Genomic DNA, 23,970 nt, shown 5'->3' with positions numbered 1-23,970 from the left:
AAGTAAAAGTAAAATTCAGTGTAATCCGATACACCTTTTCATCCATAAATTCAACTCTTAAAATTTGATGAACGATGTCAGAGCCAATGTTTTGTTTGCCTGTTTTTTTTTTTTTGTTTGTTTTCTTTTTTTTTTTTTTTTTACTTATATATGTTTGGAAATTCCCCCAAATTATTCTTATATAACTGTATATAGTGCTGTGTTTTCTTGTGAACCTGTGAAGCACCTTGTAACTCAAGTTTGAAAAGGCACTATAGGAATAAAGTTTACTTTGCTTAGTAAGTTCACACTGTGTAAGAAATGATCACATGAAGTAGTGTTGACAAGTAGTAGGAGAAAGATGATGTCACCTTTTACAAAGCTGTTATCTATGCTCACATGTGTCACGTGAGCTTCATGCAGGACAAAGCTGATATAGAGAATGTGAAGACAGGTAAATTCTGCAGATCAGCTCTGTTCACATGGAGATGAGCACCGATTAACCTGTAAGTTATCTGCACGGGGAAAATGTATGTGAATGACGTGACTCAACAGACGTCTGGGCTTGTAAATGTTCTGAGAATATAAGAGATAGAGGAAGAGATTTATTGTGCTTTTGTGTTCCAGTTACATCAACAGGTTAATATTTCTCCTGTCTTAAATGCCTCTCTGAAATGTCCATTGCAAGTCAATCTCAGGCCAACATAACTGTTGGACTGGGGTTTCTGGAAAGAGTGATGCTTTCCACTCTGACTACAGTGCCATGCTTTATATTCTTCTCCATTAATGTGATCATGCTTTTCACCCTGAGGAGTAAACTTGTGTTTTGTGAGACCTCCCGTTACATTCTTCTGTATAACCTTCTTTTTGCAGACACTGTACAGATGGCACTGAGCCAGTTACTGTATATACTGTCTATTTGTAGAATAATGTTGACATATCCTGTGTGTGGTGTTCTTGTCATGATTGCTAATCTCACAAATGAAGTCTCTCCTCTCACACTAGTACTGATGTCTCTGGAGAGATATGTAGCTGTGTGCTACCCACTGAGGCACGCTACCATCATCACCATCAGAAACACAGCAGTAGCTATCATTGTGGTTTGGGCCTTTTGTTCACTAAATGTCCTCACTCGAGTTCTTCTGCTGTTACATTTCCCATTTGAAGACCTGGAGAGCCTGCAGATGAGAGAATTTTGTGGCACACTTGTCATGTTTCTTGTGCCAATATCTGATGATTACGACAAAGCCTACACATGTTTTCTGTTTGTATCAGCTACTGTGGCGATCATTTCCTCCTACATTGGTGTGATGGTAGCAGCCAGGTCAGCCTCCACTGACAAAGCTTCAGCTCATAAGGCTCGTAACACACTGCTGCTGCATCTGGTGCAGCTGGGTCTCAGTCTCCTCTCAACTATGCACAACTCATTTCTTGTAGCCATCTCAAAAATTGTTTCAAGGACAGTACTTGTGCGCATTTTGAATGTTTTTTATGTGTTTATTATCATGCTCCCCAGGTGTCTGAGTGCTCTGATCTATGGGCTCAGAGATCAGACCATCAGGCCCATCCTTGTGTACCATCTGTGCTGTCGACTGAAACTCTCAGTTGTCTCAGCAAAGGCTGAGGTCTCCTCCTGAGACTCATGGAATGAATTGACCTGTATGTTGATTTAAGTCATGCTGTCCTCAGACTGGTGGAGACTGGAGCTGTCAACAAAATTGTCTGTTGTGACTTGTGTTGTCAGCGAGGAGACAAGACTGGGGAAAAGAGGAGAATCCTCCTTTTGGCCATGAGTTTGTAAATGTTAATGACATCAGTTGATGATGTGGACAACAGCAGAAGCTCTGAGAGCTGCCCCTGTCCACATCTGGATCTAAGATGTATACTGACTAAACTACACTTTTTTAGCTGTAGTTTAGTTTGTATTTCTTTAAATCTATTTATAGAGGCCCGCCAAATCACCATCCTCACTTAACCAACAAAAGGTGTGTCATTTAAATTGCTGTCATTTCACTAAAATGTGAAGTGTAGTTGCAGGTTTTATACACATGATTGTATGGCCGATTCCTTTTGTTTCAAGGAAAATGTAGAGACTGTTCACAGTAAATGCATGGATAAAATTTGAATAATAATAAATTAAAATGATATTATATGTTTTGCATATATAGCATTCTGTTCTGGTCCTCATATATAGTACATGTGTTCTGTCCATTTTTATGCAGACAGACATTTTCCACCTCTGACACATCTCCACTTGCTTCTTTTCAGCTGGCAACTTTAACTTTTACCATACAGGAGATTCATTGTAGGTTTTTTTCAGCTTCACCTGCCATTAAGGGTCGCGGGGGAACCTATCCCAGCTGTCATTGGGCGAGAGGTGGGGTACAACCAGTACAGATTGCCCCTCCATCGCAGGGCCAACGCATGTAGACAAACAACCATTCACACTCACATTCACACCTATGGGCAATTTAGAGTTCAGCTACAATGTGTTTTAAAAAACGGCTCTATTAGATGGGGGTCAGATTTCATTTCTACATAATCATAGAAGTACAACAAACATTATACTGAGTTCATGTGATTGGTCTTACAGGAATATTGGTGGTTTTACAGAGTTAAAAAAAGAAGGAGAAAGTGTGAAGGAAGGAGCAGGATAGATGAGATGAGTATATCAAGACAAAACAGTATACTATTCAAAATAGGTGAATGTAATACAGACAGATGTGACTACAGATGTGCGACACTGTCAGATATATAAGGCAGAAAGATTGCATCTGGTGGCCATCAACCTATTCAGTTCATTAGTGCTAAAGCTGAAGGAAACTGGACTTGTTTTAGGTTTCTTGAAACCTAAAGGTTCTTCCTTCTGCAGGACTTCCTTTAGGTCCAGTTGCCTTCAACTCTAGAATTTAAGACTACCATTATACCATCATTGGACAGTTTTTCCCCACATGTGCAGTAATCTCATGTGATGTCTATTCTGTAAATACTTTAATCTGCACAATTCACTATAAACATCATGTAAATATTATCCATGTATATAGTGTCTATTTTGACAGGGTATTTTTTATATTTTGAGGATGGAGATTATACTATTATTCAAATGTTATTGTTATGTTATTTTATTCTACTTTATTTTATTTGTATAAATGGAGCACTACAATGGAACAATTTCCTGCCAGGGATGAATAAATGATTCTGATCTGATTCAAAAGCTTAGAAAGATAAAAGTACACTTTGATCTAATATATAATCCACAGAAGAACTCAAGAACTGACTGTTATCGAATCCTATTTCCGTATCTCAGAGGATATGATGTTTTTTTCAGTTTTTAGTTTTACTTTTTTAATATCGTAGACATTGTCATCCACCACAAGATGGTGATAATGTACCCATTCGTTGTTTGCCAACCGCCTACAAGCCCTAAAGAAGAAGAAGAGGTTGATGACGTATGAAAGTGCGTAGTAACGTTCGACAGTTTTCCCTCCTCGCCGACGCTAAGCTAGCCGTCTCTGTCGATGTTTCTCTAAAGACACTTGTATCGTGGAACGGGTTGGATTGTGAAGCTTTAACGCTGTTGTGGGGAGGAAGATAAAGACACCGAACGTCCATAACAAGGCTGGTAAAGGTACATATGTGTGAAACTACCGCTTATTCTTTGTCTGTTTTGCTGTTGTTTTGCTAACGTCTACGTAGCAACGCTAAGAAGTTAGCGGGGAGCTAGGTGGCTAACATTAGCTTGACGCAGGTAAAGTCTGAACAATAACGACCTGTCATCTACACGGTGAATTCCCGTTATTAGTGTGAGTTGATGTGGGTATAAAAGCTCACACTGCCCGTCAGTAAATAAGGGTGTCGGTGTTTGGGCTGTGGATTTCTCGGGTTGAGCGGTGGGTTCGAGGAGCTAACATGTTGTTAGCTGAGGCGGAAATCATGCTCCGGTTATGTCGGTGTTGATTTTCGGTTCATAACTGGTCTCATCCGGCTTCGGCTCGTCACGGGACGGGCTCGGCTCCAAACTAGTTTAAACTCACCCAGCCTGCGGAGGCTGGTAATTGGTAACGTTGTGTTTTGGGATGTAGCTAACGACACAGTCCGGTTAGCTGCACGTGGGGAGAGGAGGGTCCCCCGGCGGTAACGGCACCGCTCAGGGTCAGAGGGTCCGAGCTTCACCGGTTTAATTTGTCAGTCTCGTGTGATTCTGCACCGGAGAGTAACTGAGTACATTTACTTATGTACGAGGTGGAGCTGTACGTTACTAGAGTATTCCCATGCTACGCTACTTTAAACCCTGACTCCACTATACTTCAAACTTTGCTGTCTCTGCATCTGACAGCTGTAGTTTAATGTAATAAAAGTAATATTAAGTATTGTCCAGTGCACAAAACCACAAAATCCAAAAGTAGAAAGTGCAGTGAGTATATATCTGTTCATATTATTTTTCTATTCATGTTATTAAGTATTTTCTGAGTTTTTCATAATTCTTATGCTTCCTGTGCTTTCTAGTGTATTTTTTAGAATATTTTAAAACAAATATTCAGAATATAGTATCCCCACAGCACCGACTGCACTTTTTTGTACTTGTTTTACATAAATAAGGTTTGTTAAATGTGATTTTCTCCTGAAATATCCTTATGAAATTGTCAGTTCTCCAGTTTAAACTGCCCAACAGTTTATAAAGTAATTTTTTCATTTCTATTTGAAAAACACTCAGAGCCACATTAACCCGTTAGACCTGCGAGGACTTGTAGGCAGGTCATTTACAATGGTGATAAATTATGACTCTTCAAACCTTGGACTCCTCCAAGCAGCTGCCTGAGGATCGGAAAAAGAAGCTAACTGATACTATGGAGCAGTTTAGGCCATAAACTAGTGATGATGTGTTTCTGTTGTCCGGTCCTGAAGTTAGCATCAGCCTGGTTCCAATTAAATAAACTGTGAGCAGCTAAAGTTTCTGATCCTTCCAGGTTTAAGTCATCAGATAATCATAGATGAACACCACTGTTCTGATGAGTTGCAACAACTTTTTCACTATTTTGTAACATTATGTAGGCTTAACAACCAATTGAGTAGTCTAGAAAATATTTAGTAATCAACAGTTGCAGCACAGGTTCAGTTTTAGTTTTAGATCTGTAAAGAACCAAATTAATCTCTTTGATTTAGTTTAAGGTTCAGATTCATCCTTCGTTTATGGTTTTAACACATCGGGCTGTGATTAAAAGCCTAAATGTCAGTCGGGTTAATGTGATATTCCCGTGTTTTCTCACAGTCTTTGATGCAGCTGTTTAACGTGAGATGGATGTTGTTGTTTGTCCACAGGTAGAAGACTTATGCAGTCCTGCTAGCAGGGCAAGATGTTCAACAAGTCGTTTGGTACTCCCTTCGGTGGAGGGACGGGAGGGTTTGGGAACTCGTCGACGTTTGGACAGCAGAGTAAGTTGTTTTCATTTATTCTTTTAAACATCATTTAGTACAAACCCAAAGCAGCATCAGGCTGAAACAACAGATTCAGTCTGTCAGTTGTTCTCTGACTCAGATTTTACTACTACTCAGTAGTAATAGATCTGCATAATAATCCAGTTTTTTAAAAGTAACTGACATTATGATTCTCTTACTGACCAAAGTTTACACAGTTGCAGCTTCCTGTGAATTCATTTTAATAATTGAGAGATTATTTCATATTTAGAGCAGCAACCTACTTATTGATATATTCTAAAGGTCTTTTCACAAACAGCTCAACGCAAATAAAGACTGTGAAAGTGCGAAATACTCGTCCGTGAATATCCAGTAGCTGAAGCTCCACCACAGCCGGTTGTGGACTTATTTTAGGATGTCTCTGGGACAGTTTGAGATCCTGTTGGAGATGTTAGCACCGCATCGGAGGAGGCAGAGACCAACTACCAGGATCCTTCAACCCAGAGTCTCCTGCAGTCCTCTGACGACCTTCCAAAAAATAATTTCATATTTCTTTTACCACATAAAATTCCCGTTCTGTGTGAAAGTACTCATAAACAAAACAACAGTTTGAAAATGTAAATAGTTGTGCAAATTAATTGCACGCAAAACACCCTCAGTGTGAAAGGACCTTACGTAAGTACCAGATACCATTTATGTAGTGTTGACTCTTGGTAGATCATCATCATCAATAACCTGTAATCCTGTCACATGGTCTCGTGTCACCGTCCCAGAGTCAGTGCTGGAAACAAAACTTTCACTACAATGAAATGTCCTTGTCTGGAAAAAAAAAAAAAAATCATGTTGATGAATAATGTTGTGTTATTGTTTATTTCATTGGCTGTGGTGGGTTATTGTGGTAAAACATACATGATAATAATTTATAAAAACAACAAAAAATGTAAGCATTCAAATACTGATTTTAACGTCTATTACGATGACGTTGGACATTCAGTTTAGTCCCAATATGTTCAGTTAGTTGATGATTGTATTAGCAGTAACGTTTTTAGGGTTAAGCTTAATGTTTTATTTTATAGAGTGAAGCCTGAATCAGAAACAGACAGAGAAAAACCTACAACAACCAACAAGTCCAGAGACATTGGAAATGAGAAAAATAAATAATGTACAAAATGTAGATTTCAGATGATATCATGATGAAATGTTTATTAGCTGCAGACTGAGAGAGTTTTCCAGTTTTTGGTGATTTGAAGCATCGCTCAGTGTCCTCACGTGAACTGTGGTATCTGCAGACACAGGTTTTGGGACGACCGGAGGCTTTGGGACGTCTGCGTTTGGGACGACCAGCAACACCGGAGGACTGTTTGGTTCCACACAGAACAAACCTGGTTCGTCAGCTCTGGTCTCGTTTGTTCTTGTTAGTAAAACAGCAGCTGGATGTTGATGTGATTTGGTTCTGATCTCTTGCTACAGACCTCCGGTGGTCTGGGACAGTTCTGCTGAGTCCAGACTAAACCTGGAGAAACAGCATTCAGTTTTTATTCCCGACATGTTTGAACAAAACGTCCAGAAAAGTTCAGGTCTGCTACAACTCTCAGCTCGTCTAAAACAGGGCTTAAGAGTTTTGTGTTTGCTGCTGCTTTTCGTTACGTGAAATTGCAGCTGCACTGTAGTATTTGACTTAAATTTAGGTTTTATTCTATTTTAGCTTCCTCTGTTTTATTTTGGATCCTTTTAAATCCTGTTCATGTGTCTGAAGAATGTCTTTTATAGACGTATAACTAAACCCTGACCTGCTGCTGTCGCTCTCCTCCAGGCGGTCTGTTCGGCTCCAGTACGTTCAGCCAGCCGGCGACGTCCTCTACCAGCACTGGCTTCGGTTTTGGCGCGGCGAGCGGCACGTCCACCAGCCTGTTTGGGAACACCGGGACGGGCACCAGCGGCGGACTCTTCTCCCAGCAGAACAATGCCTTCGGTGCCAACAAACCCACGTCGTTTGGAAGTGAGAACCCTTCATACGTCACTGATGTGTTGTTGTTTGGTTGACTGTCATTGTTTGTTCAATAAGGAGAAAAAAAGCTTTGGATCATAGAAGACCAGAAACCAAAGAAGAACAAAAAACAAAATAGAAATTGTATCTTGATGAGTTGTTTTTAATTGGTTTATCCTTTTCCTTCTGCTTCTGCTCAGGTTGTGTTTAATGATTAATCAGCCCAACTGATTGTCATTAACATCATTCATACTTTGACCAACAATGACCCTGAAACGTGCTAAAGTTTATTCTCTGTGTGTTGACCATGAAAAAACCGTCTGTAAAATGATGCCACATAAATACTTGAAATCCAGTGAGCTGAAAGAGAAAAGTCGTTTGATGACAGTTTCCAAACAGTTCTGTCCCGTCATCACTTTGATTTGTTTCTCTGACTCGTCTTGTGTCCTCCAGGCTTCGGGACGAGCACCAGCAGCGGCGGCCTGTTTGGTTCGACGAACACCGCCTCAAATCCGTTCGGTGGAACAAACTCCCTCTTTGGAGGCTCGGGCTTTTCTGCTGCACAGCAGCCAGGGACAACCGTGAAATTCAACGTGAGTAACTGCAATCAGGCACCGCAAATATGCTAATATACACAGTAACTCTCATCAGACAATCAGGCAGAAAATCTGTTTTGACAAGAATGAGTCATTGTTTTAGTCATTTTTAAAGCGATAATGTAATGTTTGGTGATTGTATCTCCTTCTATTTGAGGATTTTCTTCATCATATATCACAGCGAGCTGAAGATCTTATTTTATTAAGCAAAAATAATTCTCCATAATGAAATGAAAGTAGTCGTTAGTTGCAGCTGCACGCTGCTCAAAGCGGACAAACTTAAAGCAAGTGTAGATGAGATGATGAACGAGTGTTTTGAGACCTCAACACTCAAACATGTTTGTACATGTTGCTCATTGCTCTTCTCTGTTTTTTAGCCTCCAACAGGAAGTGACACAATGGTGAAAGCTGGTGTGACGACGAGCATCAACACCAAGCACCAGTGCATCACAGCCATGAAGGAGTATGAGAACAAATCCCTGGAGGTGAGTTCGTCAGTCGACATGCAGACCAACACTTCACTATGTGCCGTTTGTCAGGAACCAGAAACTCTTCATAAAACGTACAGTATCAGACTATAGAGACACACCGATAGCAACTCACTAAAGGATCTAGTCTGTCTTGAAGAAGTAGCTCTGCTCAGAGGACTTATTCAAACCTCTTGTTTTGTAAATGCATTGGTGGCTGAAGCTCTTGAAGACCATCACCTCCACCTACTCCCCAAATTTACAAATAGAATTCAGTTTCCTTATAAAAGGCATTCAGGTGTGAACTTACTTTAGGAAAGTCTTAAATGTGTTTTTCTTTCCTGCTGGTTATTTGACAGTGAAGCAGTCCGGTGAAACTAGATGACATTTTGTTGAAAAGCTCTTGTGATTCTGATCTGATTTTTGTTGCGTTCTGTGTTTTTCTTTCTCGTCTTACCCTGCAGGAGTTGAGACTGGAGGACTACCAGGCGGGCAGGAAGGGCCCAACCAACCAGATGGCTGCACCGACTGGTGGCCTGTTTGGCACAGCCACAGCCACATCCAGCGCCGCCACCGGCCTGTTTGGTTCCACAGCTCCCAACACCAGCTTCTCCTTCGGACAGAACAAGAGCACCTTCGGAGCGAGTAAGTAGAAGCTGATCGTTGCTTTAACTCAGAGCGATGTCACTGATCCAAGGTCAGTTCAGACATCTGAGTGTGGTTTGTTTTGTCCTCCTCTGCAGCAGCGACCGGTGGTTTTGGTGCCACCACAGGCGGTCTGTTTGGTCAGCAGACCCAGCAACCAGCCGGCAGCCTCTTCAAGCCGTTCGGTCAGACCACCACCACGCAGAACACCGGCTTCTCCTTCGGCAACACTAACACCATGGGACAGGCCAACACCAGCAGCATGGTGAGGATCATTTTGTTTCTCTGTGTGGTTTAAGAGTTAGAGTTGGTTTGGAAGTTTGGGTGTTTGTTCACACTGGTCCTCTCCTGGTTTTCAGGGTTTGTTTGGGAACACAGCAGCGTCCCAGTCGGGCGGGTTGTTTGGCGCCGCTCAGACCAGCACCGCCACCGGCTTTGGGACAGGCACTGGACTGTTTGGCCAGACCAACACCGGATTTGGGAATGTTGGCACACAGGTAGTTTGAGTTCATGCAGACGCTTGAAACAGTCATCTTCAGTATAAATCCACATTTTAATTTCACTGTTTGTGTCACGTCTTTTACAGCAGAGTTTGTTCGGTAATAAGACGGCCGGGTTCGGCACCACCACCACCAGCGCTCCGTCCTTCGGCACCGGCACCGGGCTGTTTGGCAACAAGCCGGCCCTCACACTGGGAACTGGAACCAACACCTCCACCTTCGGTGAGTCAGCCAGTGTTCAGACTGGTGTGTAAAAGACCACTCATGCTGATCTTATTACTGATCAGTATTCTTATCTTTTTTTGCTTGGTCCAGGTTTTGGTGCAAACCCTGCTGGAGGGAGTCTGTTTGGGAACAAGCCGGCCACTGGAGGACTGGGGACCGGATTGGGAACCAGCTTTGGAACAGGTAACACCAGAACCCTGAAGGCTGGAAGAGTTAAAGCCATATTTGTACAGATGAAAACATTGGAATAAGAATTATTTAAGCCACTTTAAGATACTGTCCTCGTAAGTCTGCTAATGCAGAGCGGTGTGTGTTCAGCAGTGGGCACAGGACAAACGTCTCTGTTTGGGAATAACCAGAACAAACTGGGCACAACACTGGGAACAATGGGAACGTTTGGAGCGACTGCGTTCAACAGTGGAACCAGTAACCTGGGCTTCGGAGCTCCGCAGCAGCCCGTCGGTGAGACTGACTGTGATCGTCTGTCGACTTTATTTACTCACGTCTCCTCTGGATTAGATGTTGTGATGATGGTGCTGTGTATGTTGATGTGTTTCCTTCCTCCAGCGCTCACCGACCCGAACGCAGCGGCCGCTCAGCAGGCCATGCTCCAGCAGCAGCTCAGCATCCTGGCGTATTCGCCGTACGGAGACTCGCCGCTGTTCAGAAACCCGCTGTCAGACCCCAAGAAGAAAGAGGAGGTGAGAGTCTTGTTTTTAATGTGTCGCAGAGGACGCTCCGAACGGTCATTCACAACTTCTCTTCTTCCTCCTGACAGCGTCTGAAACCGACCAATCCGACGGCCCAGAAAGCTCTAACCACGCCCACCCACTACAAGCTGACCCCTCGACCTGCGACCAGGGTCCGCCCAAAGGCGCTGACATCGTCCGGATCCTCCAAGTCTCAGCTGTTCGACGGCCTCGACGATGACGAGCCCTCGCTCACCAACGGAGCCTTCATACCCAGGTACCCATCAGCCAACGCTGCTTATACTGTTGCCATGGTAACAGCGTCTGACGAGGTGACCAGTACAGAGTGTCTGCAGAACTGTTTGGCTTTTAAATGAGGAATATTCACAGTCCACTTTAATTAATGGGAATTTACTGGAAATTCGGGTGTAATTTATACAAACTGTGTCATACCCCAACATGAAAATGAAACGTATCCACACAACAGATGGAGCACGTGGCATCGTAGAATAACATAGAATAGATTCCTAGAATCCTTAAGAAGAGAATCCTTTCTTTTATTGTCATCATAGGAGGTAAAACCAGTGCTATCCATAAAACATCCATCAGTCAGTCCAATAAAACGTCAAACAATCTGTTCCATAAAGATGAGAAAAAAGCTTAAAAAACAGTTGGAACATTTGATCATTGCTGTGTGATAAATGAACTGAAACTGGAAAACTGGCAGAAGAAACCGCGTCACAGTTGAGCCATGATAGTTAGCCTCTTAATTTGTCAATCTAATGGTGTTAGCTAGCTTAGGTTTAGCATCTCTGATTTAGCAACAAGCTAGCTGCTGTGTAAACAGATGTAGATGTATTTTGTTAAACTTTAGTGGGTTCAGATCACATCTGTGTTAGTTTTCCATCATTGTTTGTCTGGTGCAACCATTAAAAAGGTTTTGAATGTCAATCTGTGAAGTATTTAAGTCTTAAACTCTGTGTGTGTTTCATCTACAGGAAAAGCATCAAGAAACTGGTGCTGAAGAACCTGAACAGTTCTCAGTACAACAGTCAGACAGAGACTGAAGCAGACGACCTCGCCTCACCTCCAGAGTATCCACAGAACGGACACAGGTCTCAACACACACACACAGCAGATTAAAACGACCTTGGTCTGACGGCGTAATAACATCTTAACGATCTCCTCCTGTTCTCCTCTCTGCAGCCTCGTGGAGGAGGACGAGGAGCTGAGGGAGCTGGCGGGCCCCAGCGGCCGGGCCGACGACGACCCAGAGGTCACCCAGTTCTACGTCAACCCCATCGCCAAGCCGATCCCGCAGGGCCGTGCCCAGACCAGCCTGCAGGACACCATCAGTGACCTCAACATGCACAAACCGTCCAGGAACGGCCTGGAGGTCAGCAGCTCCGACGGTTCACAGCTCACCTGGAGCTTTGTTTGTTTGATTAACAGAGGCAGGATTTACGTGGGAGACAGTGAGACAACAGACGTCCTGGTTGGACTTTAGATATTCAAATAATCAGCTGATACAAACACAGAGGCGTCTGTGGATATGTAAACGTGTGTGTTTATTATATATGATCATTATTTCCTGTTTGTGTGCGTGTGAACTGAGGTGTTGAATTTGTTTCCGTCCTCAGCTGAGCAGCGATGACGTGTCGGCCTCTCTGGGGGAGGAGTCTCTGCAGGAGGACCGAGAGGAGGAGCAGCAGGAGGCTCAACAGTGTCCTCACCCTGCAGGTCAGACACAAACACCCAACCTCTGACTCTCCACAGACATCTCATTTATGTAACCAGCTAACAGCCTGGCTGAGAGCTGCACTTTGTCTTGTTGCTTTTATTTCCATATTTTCTGGATTTGTTGATTGAGTTGTGATGATGAATCATCTCGTCTGACCAGAGCAGTTATTTATTCCTGTCGTTTGCTGTCACGTGAGCGTTGAGCTACAATAAATCCTAAAATGTTTTTGTGACCAGTTGTAAATGATTCCTCATCGTGCTGTAGAACCATGGAAAGCTGCTTCATCCCACATAAAACACACTCGACCTTGTTGTCCAGTCGAGTAAAATACTTCTCTTTATTGCCGACATCTGTTCTGGTCTTTGGCTCCACACGAAGCGACACAACAGAACCATAAACCTTAGTAAAACATGAGGACTACGCTCACCGCTCTGACTGATCGATTATTCGTGCACATCCCTTGTATCTCCCGTCACACGATTCACACGAAGATTCTCTGTTTTGTGTCTTTCAGGCATCGTCCTGAATCGTGTTGGTTACTACACCATCCCCTCCATGGAGGATCTGGCTGAGACGGTGGACGAGAATGGAGAGTGTGTGGTGGAGAACTTCACTGTCGGCAGGAAAGGTAACGTCAACACTCGCTCACGTCTCGTTAAAAACCCACCTGCTCATTTTTAGAGACTAACCAGCCTCAGTTTGACTCGCTGCTCTGCTCTGATTGGCCCTCACAGGCTACGGCTCCATCTTCTTCCCCGGCGAGGTGAACGTGACGGGGCTGAACCTCGATGAGATTGTCCACTTCAGACGCAAGGAGGTCATCGTGTACCCGGACGACAAAAACAAGCCGCCGGAGGGGGAGGGGCTTAACCGGTGAGTGACGGCAGGAGCTGTGAAATCAGTTTCATCAGGGAGTAGGAGGAAGATTTCTGCCTCGGCTCCCGTCCTGATCCCATCCTGTGTCTCTGTAGACGAGCGGAGGTGACTCTGGACGGCGTCTGGCCAAACGACAAGACGACCTGCACCCAGATCAGGAGCCCCGAGCGCCTGACGGACATGAACTACGAGGGTCGGCTGGAGAAAGCCTCGCGCAAACAGGGCGCCCGTTTCCTGGAGTACAGACCAGAGACCGGATCCTGGGTGTTTGAGGTCTGTTAGTTAAATGAGCCTCAGCTGGTTTACGTCAGACGATGAAGAATTTTTTGTTCTTAACTTCCTCCCTCCCTCCCTCTCTCTCCCTCAGGTCGCCCATTTCTCCAAATATGGCCTCCAGGACTCGGACGAGGAGGAGGACGTCCCGCCTAAAGTCGACCCCAAGAAACTGAAGACGATGATGCCGCTCCCTCCCTCCAGGCTGCAGCAGCAACTTCCCCCCTCCCAGCAGCAGGTGGCGCCACAGGCTCAGGTAGAGCAGCCTGCGCCCATCCACACTCTTCATCATCCTCCTCCTCCTCACTGACACACCTGAGATGATTAAAGGAGCTTTTCACTTCAGATCCTCTGCTCGTGTCCAGATGTTTGATGGTGGCAGGTCATTTTTATCTGAGTCAGAATCAGAGCTCGTCTGCAGCTAAAAACACAAAAAATTCTCCAATGACGACACGTTTTCTCTCTTTCTGTCGACAGGAAATATTTTGTAGTTTTTACTCTCCGCACTGATCCTGAAACAAACACTTTGAGTCATAGTGTGAGAGTTTTCTGGAGAGTTTCCTCTGCTGGAGTTAAGTCGTGGTGCCTGAAATGACCATGAATATTTAAAGTCTTCACTGAGAACCAGAGCTACATCCACACTAATATGTTTGATTTTTTTTAAACTCATCACTGTTGCTATGGTTACGCCTGGCGTCCACACTACTCTTGAGTTTTCGAGCTCTTAAAACAAACTTTTGCAAACGGTCCTGTTTTAGTTTGAAAACTCCCGGGTTGTGTTTCAGTCTGGACGGACAGAGGCACAATCGCTCATGATCACTTCCTGATTGTTTCTTATCAGTCACGGTGTGCCCTTCTCCTGATTGGTCACGCTTAGATCACATCACTGTTTTCAGCATCATGAACGAATCACACCTCTGTGTCTGTCAGCAGCTGTCGTGCTGTTAAAATTAGTTTGTAGTATTTTCTGCAACTTAGAAACCAACTGCAGCGTAGACAATCCACTTCCTGTTGATGCCAGCACGCACATGCCCAGTGTAGATGACAGGTCATGTGATCTGTGTCTTTATGTGTGTTAGTATGAATGGAGATAAAGACGTTTTAGTATGGATGTAGGTCGTAAAGAGTCTGATCCTGAATCAGCTCAGTGAAGCTGTGTTTGAGCTGCAGCTGGTTTAGTTTCATGAACAAGCAGAGTGTTTTATAGAAACAGGTTGATGGATTCTCTCCAGCTAAAATAAATATTTCTCACTTTACTGTTCCCTTTTATTAACAGGAACAAACCGTTGTGGCTGCTCAAATATAACAGATAAACAGTGTCGTCAGAAAACACTGAGCATCTCCTGTAGCTTCTGTTTGTTTTAAACATTCAGTATCAGAGTGAATATTAATGTGTGAATGGCTTTTCATCCGTCTGCTGGTTTGAATTTTATTTCCACATCTGATCCCGACTTTGTTACAGAGCTAAAATTGGTCTTTAAATGCTTCTATTATCACAAATTTTAAAGATCAAGGGTGAAAGTTTGTAAAATTACGCTTGAAGAAAAGTTGTGTAGAACGTACAGAGGAAACAGTTTATGACAGAATCTGAACGTCTTCACTTTCATCTGTTTGAGTTTATCTCCCTGCGTTTTTCCTGATAATCCAGTGGCTCTGATTCTGCAGCTGCTTAAAGGATAACTCTGATAGTTTTAACCTGGGTCTTATTTTCCCATATTTTCAGATGTAAATGATTGATAGGGACAAATATCTTTGGAATATACGCGTCACTGTACCAGACTCCATTGACAAAAACAGGAATTTTACTGGGAGCTGCTGGAGTACCACTGCCTCTGGTAGTCTAATAAGGTCCAAACATTTTTGTCCCTATCAGTCATTTATACCCAAAAACATGGAGATAAGCTCCAGTTAGCCTTTAAATTAAACAGATTTTATCAGTTAGACACATAGACGTATGTAGGTGTTGGGAAATGGTCTTTATCAGAAAAAAAACTATTTTAACCTAAGAATAGAACATGTTTTAATCCAGCATTTTCAGTTATTATCCAGGAAACATTTTGTGATTTATGTTGTGTTAAGGTTTGTGAGCTTCATTATATTCATATTAAGAATGTCTCAGCTATATTATAATGAGCTGCAAGTTAATGGTCTAAAACTTTCAGTGGGAACTTTTTAGACTCTAACCTGCTTTCAGATGTGTTGTATTGATTTTCATACTGAAAGAAATAAAGTTAATGAAGATGATGTTTAAGCTTTGGTCTGAAAAGTTTGTGATTTCTGCTTTAACTTTTTAAAATTATTAGCTTTTAATGTCTAAATTCAGAGGAGGCACATTTAATAATATAAAGAAAAAAATCTCCAACAATGATTCACTGAACAGACTCCTGAGGAAGTTCAGACAGGAAACAAAGAAAATGATCTTAGATGGAAAATATCCTCTGACGTCGTGTGTGTCTGTGATTTCAGTCCACCGTCGTGGATCTTCCCGGCGGCGTGGCGGAGCTGGACAGCGACATGGCCGACATCACCCAGAGTTTCCCGACAGAGAGCATGCTGGGAGGAGAGGACGACGGCGACTTCCTGCCGGGGGACGTGGATGCGACGGGCGGGAAGCTCGGAGGTCTGATCTCCGCCGAGCACGACGGCATCTCTGCCTCCAGCCACATAGCGTCGACACTGGGGATCAACCCGCACACCCTCCAGGTAGAGTCAGTCCCCCTCCACAGACAGGAAGTACATCACTTCATCAGGCTCCCCGCCAGAATAAAACACCCGAGTCTTCTTGTTTTGGTCCACAGATCATGAAGGCGTCTCTGTTCGCGGAGGACGAGGAGGAGGGCGACATGTTTCAGGATCAGGGAGCGATGAAGGTCTCCGCTGACGTCTCGTCTCCTCGCCTCGTCCTGCCGGGAGCTCAGGGCCGACCCTCCGGTACGAAACCAAACCTCTCACCAAACTTTACCCACTCACAGTCTTTGTGGTTTCGCTAATTGCATTAGTTCAAATCCAATTTAGTTTAAAATTTGATAAATTGTTCAATAAGGAAACCTGCTTAGTTTATAAACTGTGAGAAATGAGAATAGATATAAAATGTTGATCTCTCTCCCTCCCTCTCTCTGCAGTGGGAGGTCTCCTCCAGGCTCGTTTTACCTCCGGCCTCCTCTCTCAGCTCTCAGACTCTCCTCGTGCTCCTCTTCCTCCTCCTCCTCTGTCGCGAGCATCTCCGGCGTCGTTCGAAACCCCCCGGCCGTTACACTGGGCGGGGCCCGGCCCCTCCTCCTTCCTGCTGCCCCCTCGAACTCCAGAGCCTTCGGTCAGGACAGTTGGCGTCCGGCGGCTCGGCGGGCCTGTCCCCCTCAAAGAGTCGGTCACTCTGGGGAAGGTTGGTTCTGTTGGTTTCAGGGTGTCCAGACAGGGAATCCAGAAACAAAGAGGAGCGTGGAATTCATGTTGTTTGTTGTTTCACAGGGAGGTCTGTTGATGGACGCCGGGCTGTTTGTGGGTCGCTCCTTCAGGGTTGGGTGGGGTCCCAGCTGGACGCTGGCGCACTGCGGCCAACGGCTGAGTTCACTGCCCTCCAAACAGGTCGAACACCAAGAGCTGACGACTAAGACCGACTTCAGCTTCCTGCCAAAACCTGCCAGGAGCAAACCGTAAGACAAACACACTGTTTTACATCGTCATCACTTTGACTGTAAAACCTGTTCAGTCTTTTATGTTCCTGACTGGTCGGATGTCATGTGACCCGCAGACGATCAGATTAACAGCTGTTAATCTGAAGGATTATGAGTTAGAAACTAAAACACACATTCAGGTCAGATATTTATTAGATGTAGAAAAAACGTTGGATAATTTAACTTCACGTTCCTCTAAAAAAAATAAAAGAATCTTTATTGATTCTGAAACCGAGCTGTGTCTCCTGCAGTCTGGTAGAAAGCCCCTATAAGGTGGTGCTGGAGCAGCTGGTGGGTCTGGAACCTCCTGCAGCGAAGACCATCGAGGAAGAGGAGGAGGAGAGCCAGGCGGTGCTGCAGCGCCCCCTGGAGATCTGCCTGGAGCACAGCACCATCAGCACCACAGACGCCTCTGCCTGCCCTCTGGTCCAACCGCAGCCCGGCGTCGAGGCGCTGCACAAATACGCCACGTGGATCATGGAGCTGAACGACAAGCAGGGTGACGCAGACCGTAAGAGACGCGGCCTCTGATCTTTATTCTCTGTGTCAAACCTTATAAAAGATGAAATTCTGACGTTTCTTCTAATTCTCTCTGTGTCCCCCCTCAGCTTTGCTCGGATACTGGTCTGAGGTCTGGACCCTGTGTGAGGCTCTGTGGGGTCGGCTGGGCCCCGCAGACCAGGAGCCAGACGTGGAGACGCCCAGTGACTACGAGCAGCAGTTGGAGCGGAGGCGGACCTTCTCGGCGTGGTTGTCCCGCGGCGCCACCTGTAGGGTGGAGGAGGAGGTGGCTCTGGCAGGGAAGGGTCGCCACACGGAGGCCATCTTCAGCTACCTGACGGGCAACCGAATCAGCGAGGCGTGTCGACTTGCACAGAAGGAAGGTGAGGAGGAAGCCGGAGCAAAGCTCAGTGAGGTATCTGGTCTGACCCCAGCGCTAACATCCAGCTGTTTGTCCCCAGGAGACCACCGTCTGTCCCTGCTGCTGTCCCAGGCCATGGGTTCTCAGTACTGCCGGGACCTGCTGGCCCTCCAGCTCGCCGACTGGAACCGCATGCAGACCGACTGCTACCTGCCAGAGGAACGACTGCGCATCTTCACGCTGCTCGCAGGGAAACCGGTACGACATGAAGAAAGTTTGACTTCAGTGGATTTACTCTTGACTCCAGTCTTAGCTGCGGGGTTCAGACTTGTTGGTTCAGACCTGGACTGGTGTCTTTAGTGTCTCCTTGTTGTTAAGCCGATTGTGTTTCCTGTCCTTGTCCCTGCAGGTGTGGCAGTCGTCTGACTCCGTGGTGAACGTGTGCTCTCAGCTGGACTGGAAACGGTGCGTCGCCGTCCACCTCTGGTTCATGTTGCCTCCGACTGCCTCGGTGGCCGATGCCCTTGCCAAATACGAAGCCGCCTTCCAGGTGAGCTGCCCTGTCGCCGTCTTTCGCCAGTGGTTACACGTGTTCAGTGAGCAGCCAAGAGTCAAGTGACCTTCTGGTTTTCCTGTCCACCCTGCAGGGCTCCTGTGAGGGGGGGAAGTATGCCTGTGCCCCCCTGCCTCCGTACCTGGAGGCGGAGCAGCCAGACATGGAGGAGGAGGAGGAGGAGTCCAAACGGCCGCTGTACGACCTCTGCTTCCACCTGCTCAAACTCTACAGTGACAGGTAAAACCAGCTGGACCTAAAGAACTGATATCAGGTGCATCACTGAGCTCTGTGCTGCCATCTGGTGGCAGAGTGATGCAGTAAATGTTTAGATTCTCTCCCCACTCCTCTGCAGACACTACAGCCTGCAGCAGCTGTTGGACCCTCTGACCGTCACCTGGGAGCGTCTGGATTACCGTCTGAGCTGGCACCTGTGGGGCGTCCTGCAGGCGCTGCACTACAGCCACCTGAGCGCCTCGCGGCAGGGACTCCTCCACGCCAGCTACGCCGCTCAGCTGGAGAGCACCGGCCTCTGGCACATGGCCGTCTTCATCCTGCTGCACATCCCTGACCACACGTACGTCTCACCTTCATCTGCAAACACTCAACGTAAAACTGGAGTGAAATAAAATAAAAATAAAATTACTGACGTGTTTCTGTGTCTTCAGTCAGCGGGAGCGAGCGGTCAGGGAGATGTTGACGCTCCACTGCCCCCTGCAGGCTACGGACGACTCGGTCCGGAGGGAGCGCTTCCTGACCGAGAGGCTGCTGATCCCGGAGCAGTGGATCCACGAGGCCAAGGCCACCCGGGCCCGGCGAGACGGCGACAGACACCAGGAGGCCCTGCACCTGTACCGGGCCGGATACTGGAGCCAGTGTCACCGGCTGCTGATCCAACATCTGGCCTCAGGTAGAGACGCTGCATCTCCTGGTTTTACTCATCAGATCAACTGGTTCTCACACAGATTCATCCTCAGAAAATATTTCTGCTGAAACAAAGTGGAGAAAAAGAAGTGACTGAAATGAAAGTTATAGCAGGTTCTTGTTTATGTTTGTTGTTCCTCTGTAGACTGCATCATCAACGACAACCACGACTACCTCCGGGAGTTCCTGGAGGGACTTGCGGCCCCTGACCGCAGCGCCACCATCCAGGACTGGGACACGGCAGGGAGGGTTTACCTGGACTACATCAGGGTCATAAAGACTCTGCAGGACATCCAGCAGGTACTGACACACACAGGACTGTCAGTCCTTCACATTAGATTAAAAAACTGATGTTTGCTCAGAAAAGTATAAAATAAGAAGAAGTCAGAGATCAGATCTGTTTCTCCTCCTCGACGCTGACAGATGGAAAATGCCGGTTACGAGCTGGAGCGTCTCTACACCGACGTGACGTCGCTCTGCAGCAGAATCGAACTTCTGCCCTGCAGCACGGCCAGAGACCGCCTCGCCCAATCAGGTAAGAGCTCCGCAAATATCGAGTTTAACCAGTGACAAGAGAAGAGTCTGCAGCTTTTCCCTCCGACTGAACACAACAGCAGCTGGGTTCACGAGCACATCTGTCCTCTGATTGGCCGAGGTCAGATGAAGGTGAGGTTCAGTCGACAGAATGTCTCAGGAAATACAGGCCAAAAAAAAAGGCTCAAGTTGTAGCCCACAGTTTAATTCACAAACTGAGACATCAAACTAACTGTTCACATCCACAAAAGCAACATGGGAAATGTAGTTCTAAAATGAAAAATGGACGTCAGACAAAATCCATCAAAGGATAACTCTGATCCTGTTAGTGTGTCTGTGTTACTGTGTGGTACTTTTACTTCAGTAAAGTATCTGATTACTTCTTCCACCACTGAAAGTCACACAGTAACACAGACACACTAACAGATGGAGGCAGTGGTATTCCAGCAGCTCCTGGTTAAATCCCTGTTTTTCTCAATGGAATCTGGTAGTAATATATAGAGATGTTTCAGGTTAAACTAAAAGGATCCTCCTCTTTAATAAAAAGCTCTGTCTCTGTAGGAATCCTGTCATCATGTTGTCAGACACTGAGAATAATCTGAGCCTGTCAGTGACAAAACCATGAACTTTAGTGAATGATTGTCCGTTGGATTTCACTGCAGCAGCTGTTCACAGGGTCTGGTCTGGGTAACAGCATATCTCTCTGTTAATGACGAACCTATAGAAAATCACCAGCTGAATCTGCGGCTCAGCTGCTGTGGTGGAGCTAAAAGAGGGAGCGCTGCTCTCATTTCACTCTCTAACTGCTGGATGTGGAAATAAACCGCTTCAGTTCAACATGTCGACTTCAGATGTGATCAGCGTCTCCGCTGAGAGCAAGCGGCCAAAATTCAGTTATTGCAGGTTCAACCAGTGAAATCAGCTGTTGTCGTTTGGCGAGGATGAAAACCTGCAGATCTTTCCAAGTCTCAAAGCCGCCGCTCAGATCTGATTTAACTCACCTCCTCCTCCCTCCATGCAGAGATGGCGAAGCGTGTGGCCAATATCCTGCGCGTGGTGCTGAGCCTGCAGCAGGGCGACGCGGCGTCCGAGTCCCTCAGCATCCCGCTCGCCCAGCTGGCGCCGCACATCACCCGCCTGCCGATGCCGGAGGACTACACGCTGGAGGAGCTGCGAGGCCTCACTCAGTCGTACCTGAGGCAGCTCATCGTCAGCCAATGAGAGCGCGAGAAGATTTTAGGTGTTTAGGTGTTGAAATTCAGCTGCTCAGACATCATGAAAAGTTTCCCAAAAAGAAAAAGAAGCAAAAAAAAAAAAAAACCTTGAGTCGTGAGTTAAAATGGATTCGTCCGGAACTTCTTTGCTTCAGTTCTGGATGTCGTCTGTTTGAGCTTCGCCGGCGTTTTCAGTTTGTCCAGAAAAAAAAACCAGGCTCACAGCTTCGACATGTCATTCCTCATCTTCTGTGTTTGTGTGTGTTGGATCGGGGCAGCGTTTCAAAACAAAATCAACAGTAAACGACAGGAAATAACTGAATTTAAACTTAATAGACCAAACCAGTGACTTCACACCTGACTCTGTTTTAGAGCGGTGGTTCCACAACCGGGGGTCGGAGCTGAGGGGTCACGAGATGATTGACAGGACAAGAAAGCAGCCAAAAGTTTTGTTTCACTTTATTTTAAATAAAACGAGTTACAGCAGGGCTGAAACTTTAAAAACGACACTGACTCGTCTGAACCTGCAGTGATGTGTCCGAAACCCAGCAACTCGCTTTACTCGTATAAAACAAATCTCTCTCTTTGTAGAAGCTGAAACCAGACAACATTTGGTATTTGGGCTTGAAATGTGATTAGTTAATTATCTGTTATTAATTTTCTGTCAATCGAGTAAGAGACATCAACCTTTACTGACACTGACTCAATGATTCACTCAGTATCAAAGTAAAACCAAATATTAAGACCGTAGGAAACTAATAGAAACCAATAGATGTCTGCAGCAGCATCGGATGAATATTGGACAATATGGAGTATACATGAGGTAAAAACATTGGTTTGACCCTGGTGAGGGACACACGGAAATCAGATTTACACTCAGTCATTTCAGAGTTGTGTTACTGTTGTTTTATTTTGAAAGGCTACCAAAGAAACAAGCTGATTTCCTACTTAAACTGAGTTTCCTTCTCCGTATGTTTGAGTAGCGTCTCTGTAACTGCACCATCCTGACCGTTAGGAGTTTATAAATCTAACAACAAAATACTCGTCTGACCTCCGACCACAAAGAAAGTCGTCTTCGACTTTTCTTCACTCAAAGATTTGGTTTTATTATTAAATGGCCGTTAGCTTAGCATCTGTTCATCTTGTCAATATGTGAATAAAGACGATTTATCTGAACGAGCGGTGATGTTGGACAAACGGGTTCAATGTGCACAAAGTTGCTTTTTTTTTTTTGGAGACGACTCAGAGGAAAATTCAACATGCAAAGTGTAAAATGCCTAATGGTCTATATTTTTGTAGATTTCTTGTTTTTCTGTTTGGTTTGAATGTAAATGGAAAGTGTGTGTGCACGTAACCAGAGATAAACAACAACAAACAAGTATTTTTTTTCTCTCTCTCTTTTTTTCTTGTATTAGCACTTCATGTTTGGTCATCAGATTTTTCTAAAGTGAAGAGTTTCCCTCTAAAGCGAGACGCCAACCAGAGATTTCACTGAGTGTAATTATATAAATATTGTATATTTTTGGAAAATCAACCAGGGAATATCAGGTCATTTTTATCCTTCACCTTTAATTCTTAATAAATTGGATGCAAAGAGTTTTGGAATGAAACCCTTCACTTATTGATCGATTGATTGGTCATTTTGCTTTTTGTTGTAGACGAACTGTCAGCTTGCCAAGAACATTTTTGTTTTTTTTCCAAGGTAATTTTTTTTTCTTCACTCCACATGATGTTGGACAGAAACAGTGTGTGTGTAGTTTAAATGGACGGATTCTGCTTCGTTTGTGAGTGTGCGAGTGAGTGCATGTTTACTTATTTTGTTGATAATATTTTTTAATAAAGTCAAGTAGAAATAAACAGTTATTTGTTTTTTATTTCTCGTGTTGTTTGTAGATCTCCAGCTGTGACACTTCAGTCCACAGTTGAGGTCCTTGTGAGTCCGACCAGTACCTGAGTCTGAGGACGGAGGAAGAGTTCGAACTATAAACGTCACAGCTCCTTTGTTCCTCATTATTATCTAGTTGTCTTAAGTGCCAGAGTTAAAGGCAGCTGGACTTCTTTTAGTTTTCTTGAAGACGTTTCAGCTTTCACCCGACAGGCTTCTTCAGTTCTAAATCAGTCTTGAGACCTGTACCCAGACGACTTAACACCTATTCACACCTCGACCCATGTGATCCTAACGATTCACATGATGTCAAGAATCAGTCAAGGACTCTGACGACCCCCTCCAAGATGACAACCCCGTCAAAGTTTAAATCCCTGAGCCTTCACAACAAGAACTGATGAACCCTGATGAAGTCTTAAGGATGAGAGCTGAAATGTCTTCAAGAAACTCAAACAAGTCCAGTTGCCTTAGCACTTAAGACTTCCATGACCTGGATCACTAAGAACCTACACTGACACTGTATAGTTGTATTTTTTCTTTTGTATGGGTTGTGTAACTTTTTATTTTCAGAACTTTTGATTTTAGCATAGAGCTACTGAATATGATTTATATAGGGAAGGTAAACAAGCAAGAGTTTGTTGATTCTGTCTTTCTGACCTTTATTTCACCAAGATTGAACTTGGATCTTTTTTTATTAGTTACTTATTATTACTTATTAGTTACTTTTTTGGTCTTCTGATTTGAGAATGATCATACTGAACTCATCATATTTCATTTAAACAACGTCCAGATTTTTTCTTTGAAATGCAGATAAACCAAATCAGACTCCGACAGCTTTGACGATCTTATGTTTAGGAAAATCATCAGCCTGCAAGGTTTCTGCTGTTGTAAGCTGTGATTGGACATTTGTTCGTCTACTTCAGTCTGTATT

General features: G+C 44.8%; 2 protein-coding genes across 5 annotated transcripts; both read left to right on the top strand.

Annotated features, from left to right (window-relative positions):
* Positions 1–413: 413 nt before the first annotated feature.
* LOC108891295 (odorant receptor 131-2-like) lies at positions 414–1,616 on the top strand. The gene has a single exon (XM_018688413.2). The coding sequence runs from the start codon at positions 654–656 to the stop codon at positions 1,614–1,616; it is 963 nt and encodes a 320-aa protein (XP_018543929.1). The 5' UTR covers positions 414–653.
* A 1,807-nt stretch (positions 1,617–3,423) lies between these two features.
* Positions 3,424–23,011, top strand: nup98 (nucleoporin 98 and 96 precursor). Of its 4 annotated transcripts, none has more exons than XM_018688447.2 (35): positions 3,424–3,607; positions 5,299–5,412; positions 6,684–6,779; positions 7,208–7,393; positions 7,835–7,974; positions 8,355–8,462; positions 8,909–9,089; positions 9,188–9,354; positions 9,449–9,586; positions 9,679–9,811; positions 9,905–9,997; positions 10,133–10,276; positions 10,382–10,515; positions 10,593–10,780; positions 11,502–11,618; positions 11,710–11,899; positions 12,144–12,243; positions 12,759–12,872; positions 12,979–13,117; positions 13,216–13,393; positions 13,488–13,649; positions 15,860–16,096; positions 16,192–16,324; positions 16,516–16,775; positions 16,862–17,046; positions 17,319–17,578; positions 17,676–17,951; positions 18,030–18,187; positions 18,339–18,479; positions 18,577–18,722; positions 18,838–19,059; positions 19,151–19,392; positions 19,552–19,706; positions 19,830–19,941; positions 20,962–23,011. In XM_018688447.2, the coding sequence occupies exons 2-35, from the start codon at positions 5,334–5,336 to the stop codon at positions 21,159–21,161; spliced, it is 5,514 nt and encodes a 1,837-aa protein (XP_018543963.1). In that variant the 5' UTR covers positions 3,424–3,607; positions 5,299–5,333; the 3' UTR covers positions 21,162–23,011. The 4 variants fall into 4 exon arrangements, with proteins under 4 accessions (XP_018543963.1, XP_018543964.1, XP_018543962.1 ...); XM_018688446.2 differs by having other exon boundaries at positions 3,425–3,607; positions 9,676–9,811; positions 10,136–10,276; XM_018688445.2 differs by having other exon boundaries at positions 3,425–3,607; positions 9,676–9,811.
* The last annotated feature ends 959 nt before the right edge of the window (positions 23,012–23,970 follow it).

The sequence above is a fragment of the Lates calcarifer genome, unplaced genomic scaffold, assembly GCF_001640805.2.
Source record: "Lates calcarifer isolate ASB-BC8 unplaced genomic scaffold, TLL_Latcal_v3 _unitig_1931_quiver_614, whole genome shotgun sequence".
Taxonomy (NCBI): domain Eukaryota; kingdom Metazoa; phylum Chordata; class Actinopteri; family Centropomidae; genus Lates; species Lates calcarifer.
Note: the sequence above shows the minus strand (reverse complement) of the source record. Positions and strands in the feature narration are given on the sequence as shown.

Excerpts from the sequence above, each read along its gene's own strand:
- LOC108891295 (XM_018688413.2), top strand. The coding sequence starts at position 654 with ATGTCCATTGCAAGTCAATCTCAGGCCAACATAACTGTTGGACTGGGG.
- nup98 (XM_018688445.2), top strand. The coding sequence starts at position 5,334 with ATGTTCAACAAGTCGTTTGGTACTCCCTTCGGTGGAGGGACGGGAGGG. Across the intron at positions 9,812-9,904 it reads AACCAACACCTCCACCTTCG|GTTTTGGTGCAAACCCTGCT; the intron begins GTGAGTCAGCCA and ends TGCTTGGTCCAG. Across the intron at positions 13,650-15,859 it reads AGGTGGCGCCACAGGCTCAG|TCCACCGTCGTGGATCTTCC; the intron begins GTAGAGCAGCCT and ends CTGTGATTTCAG.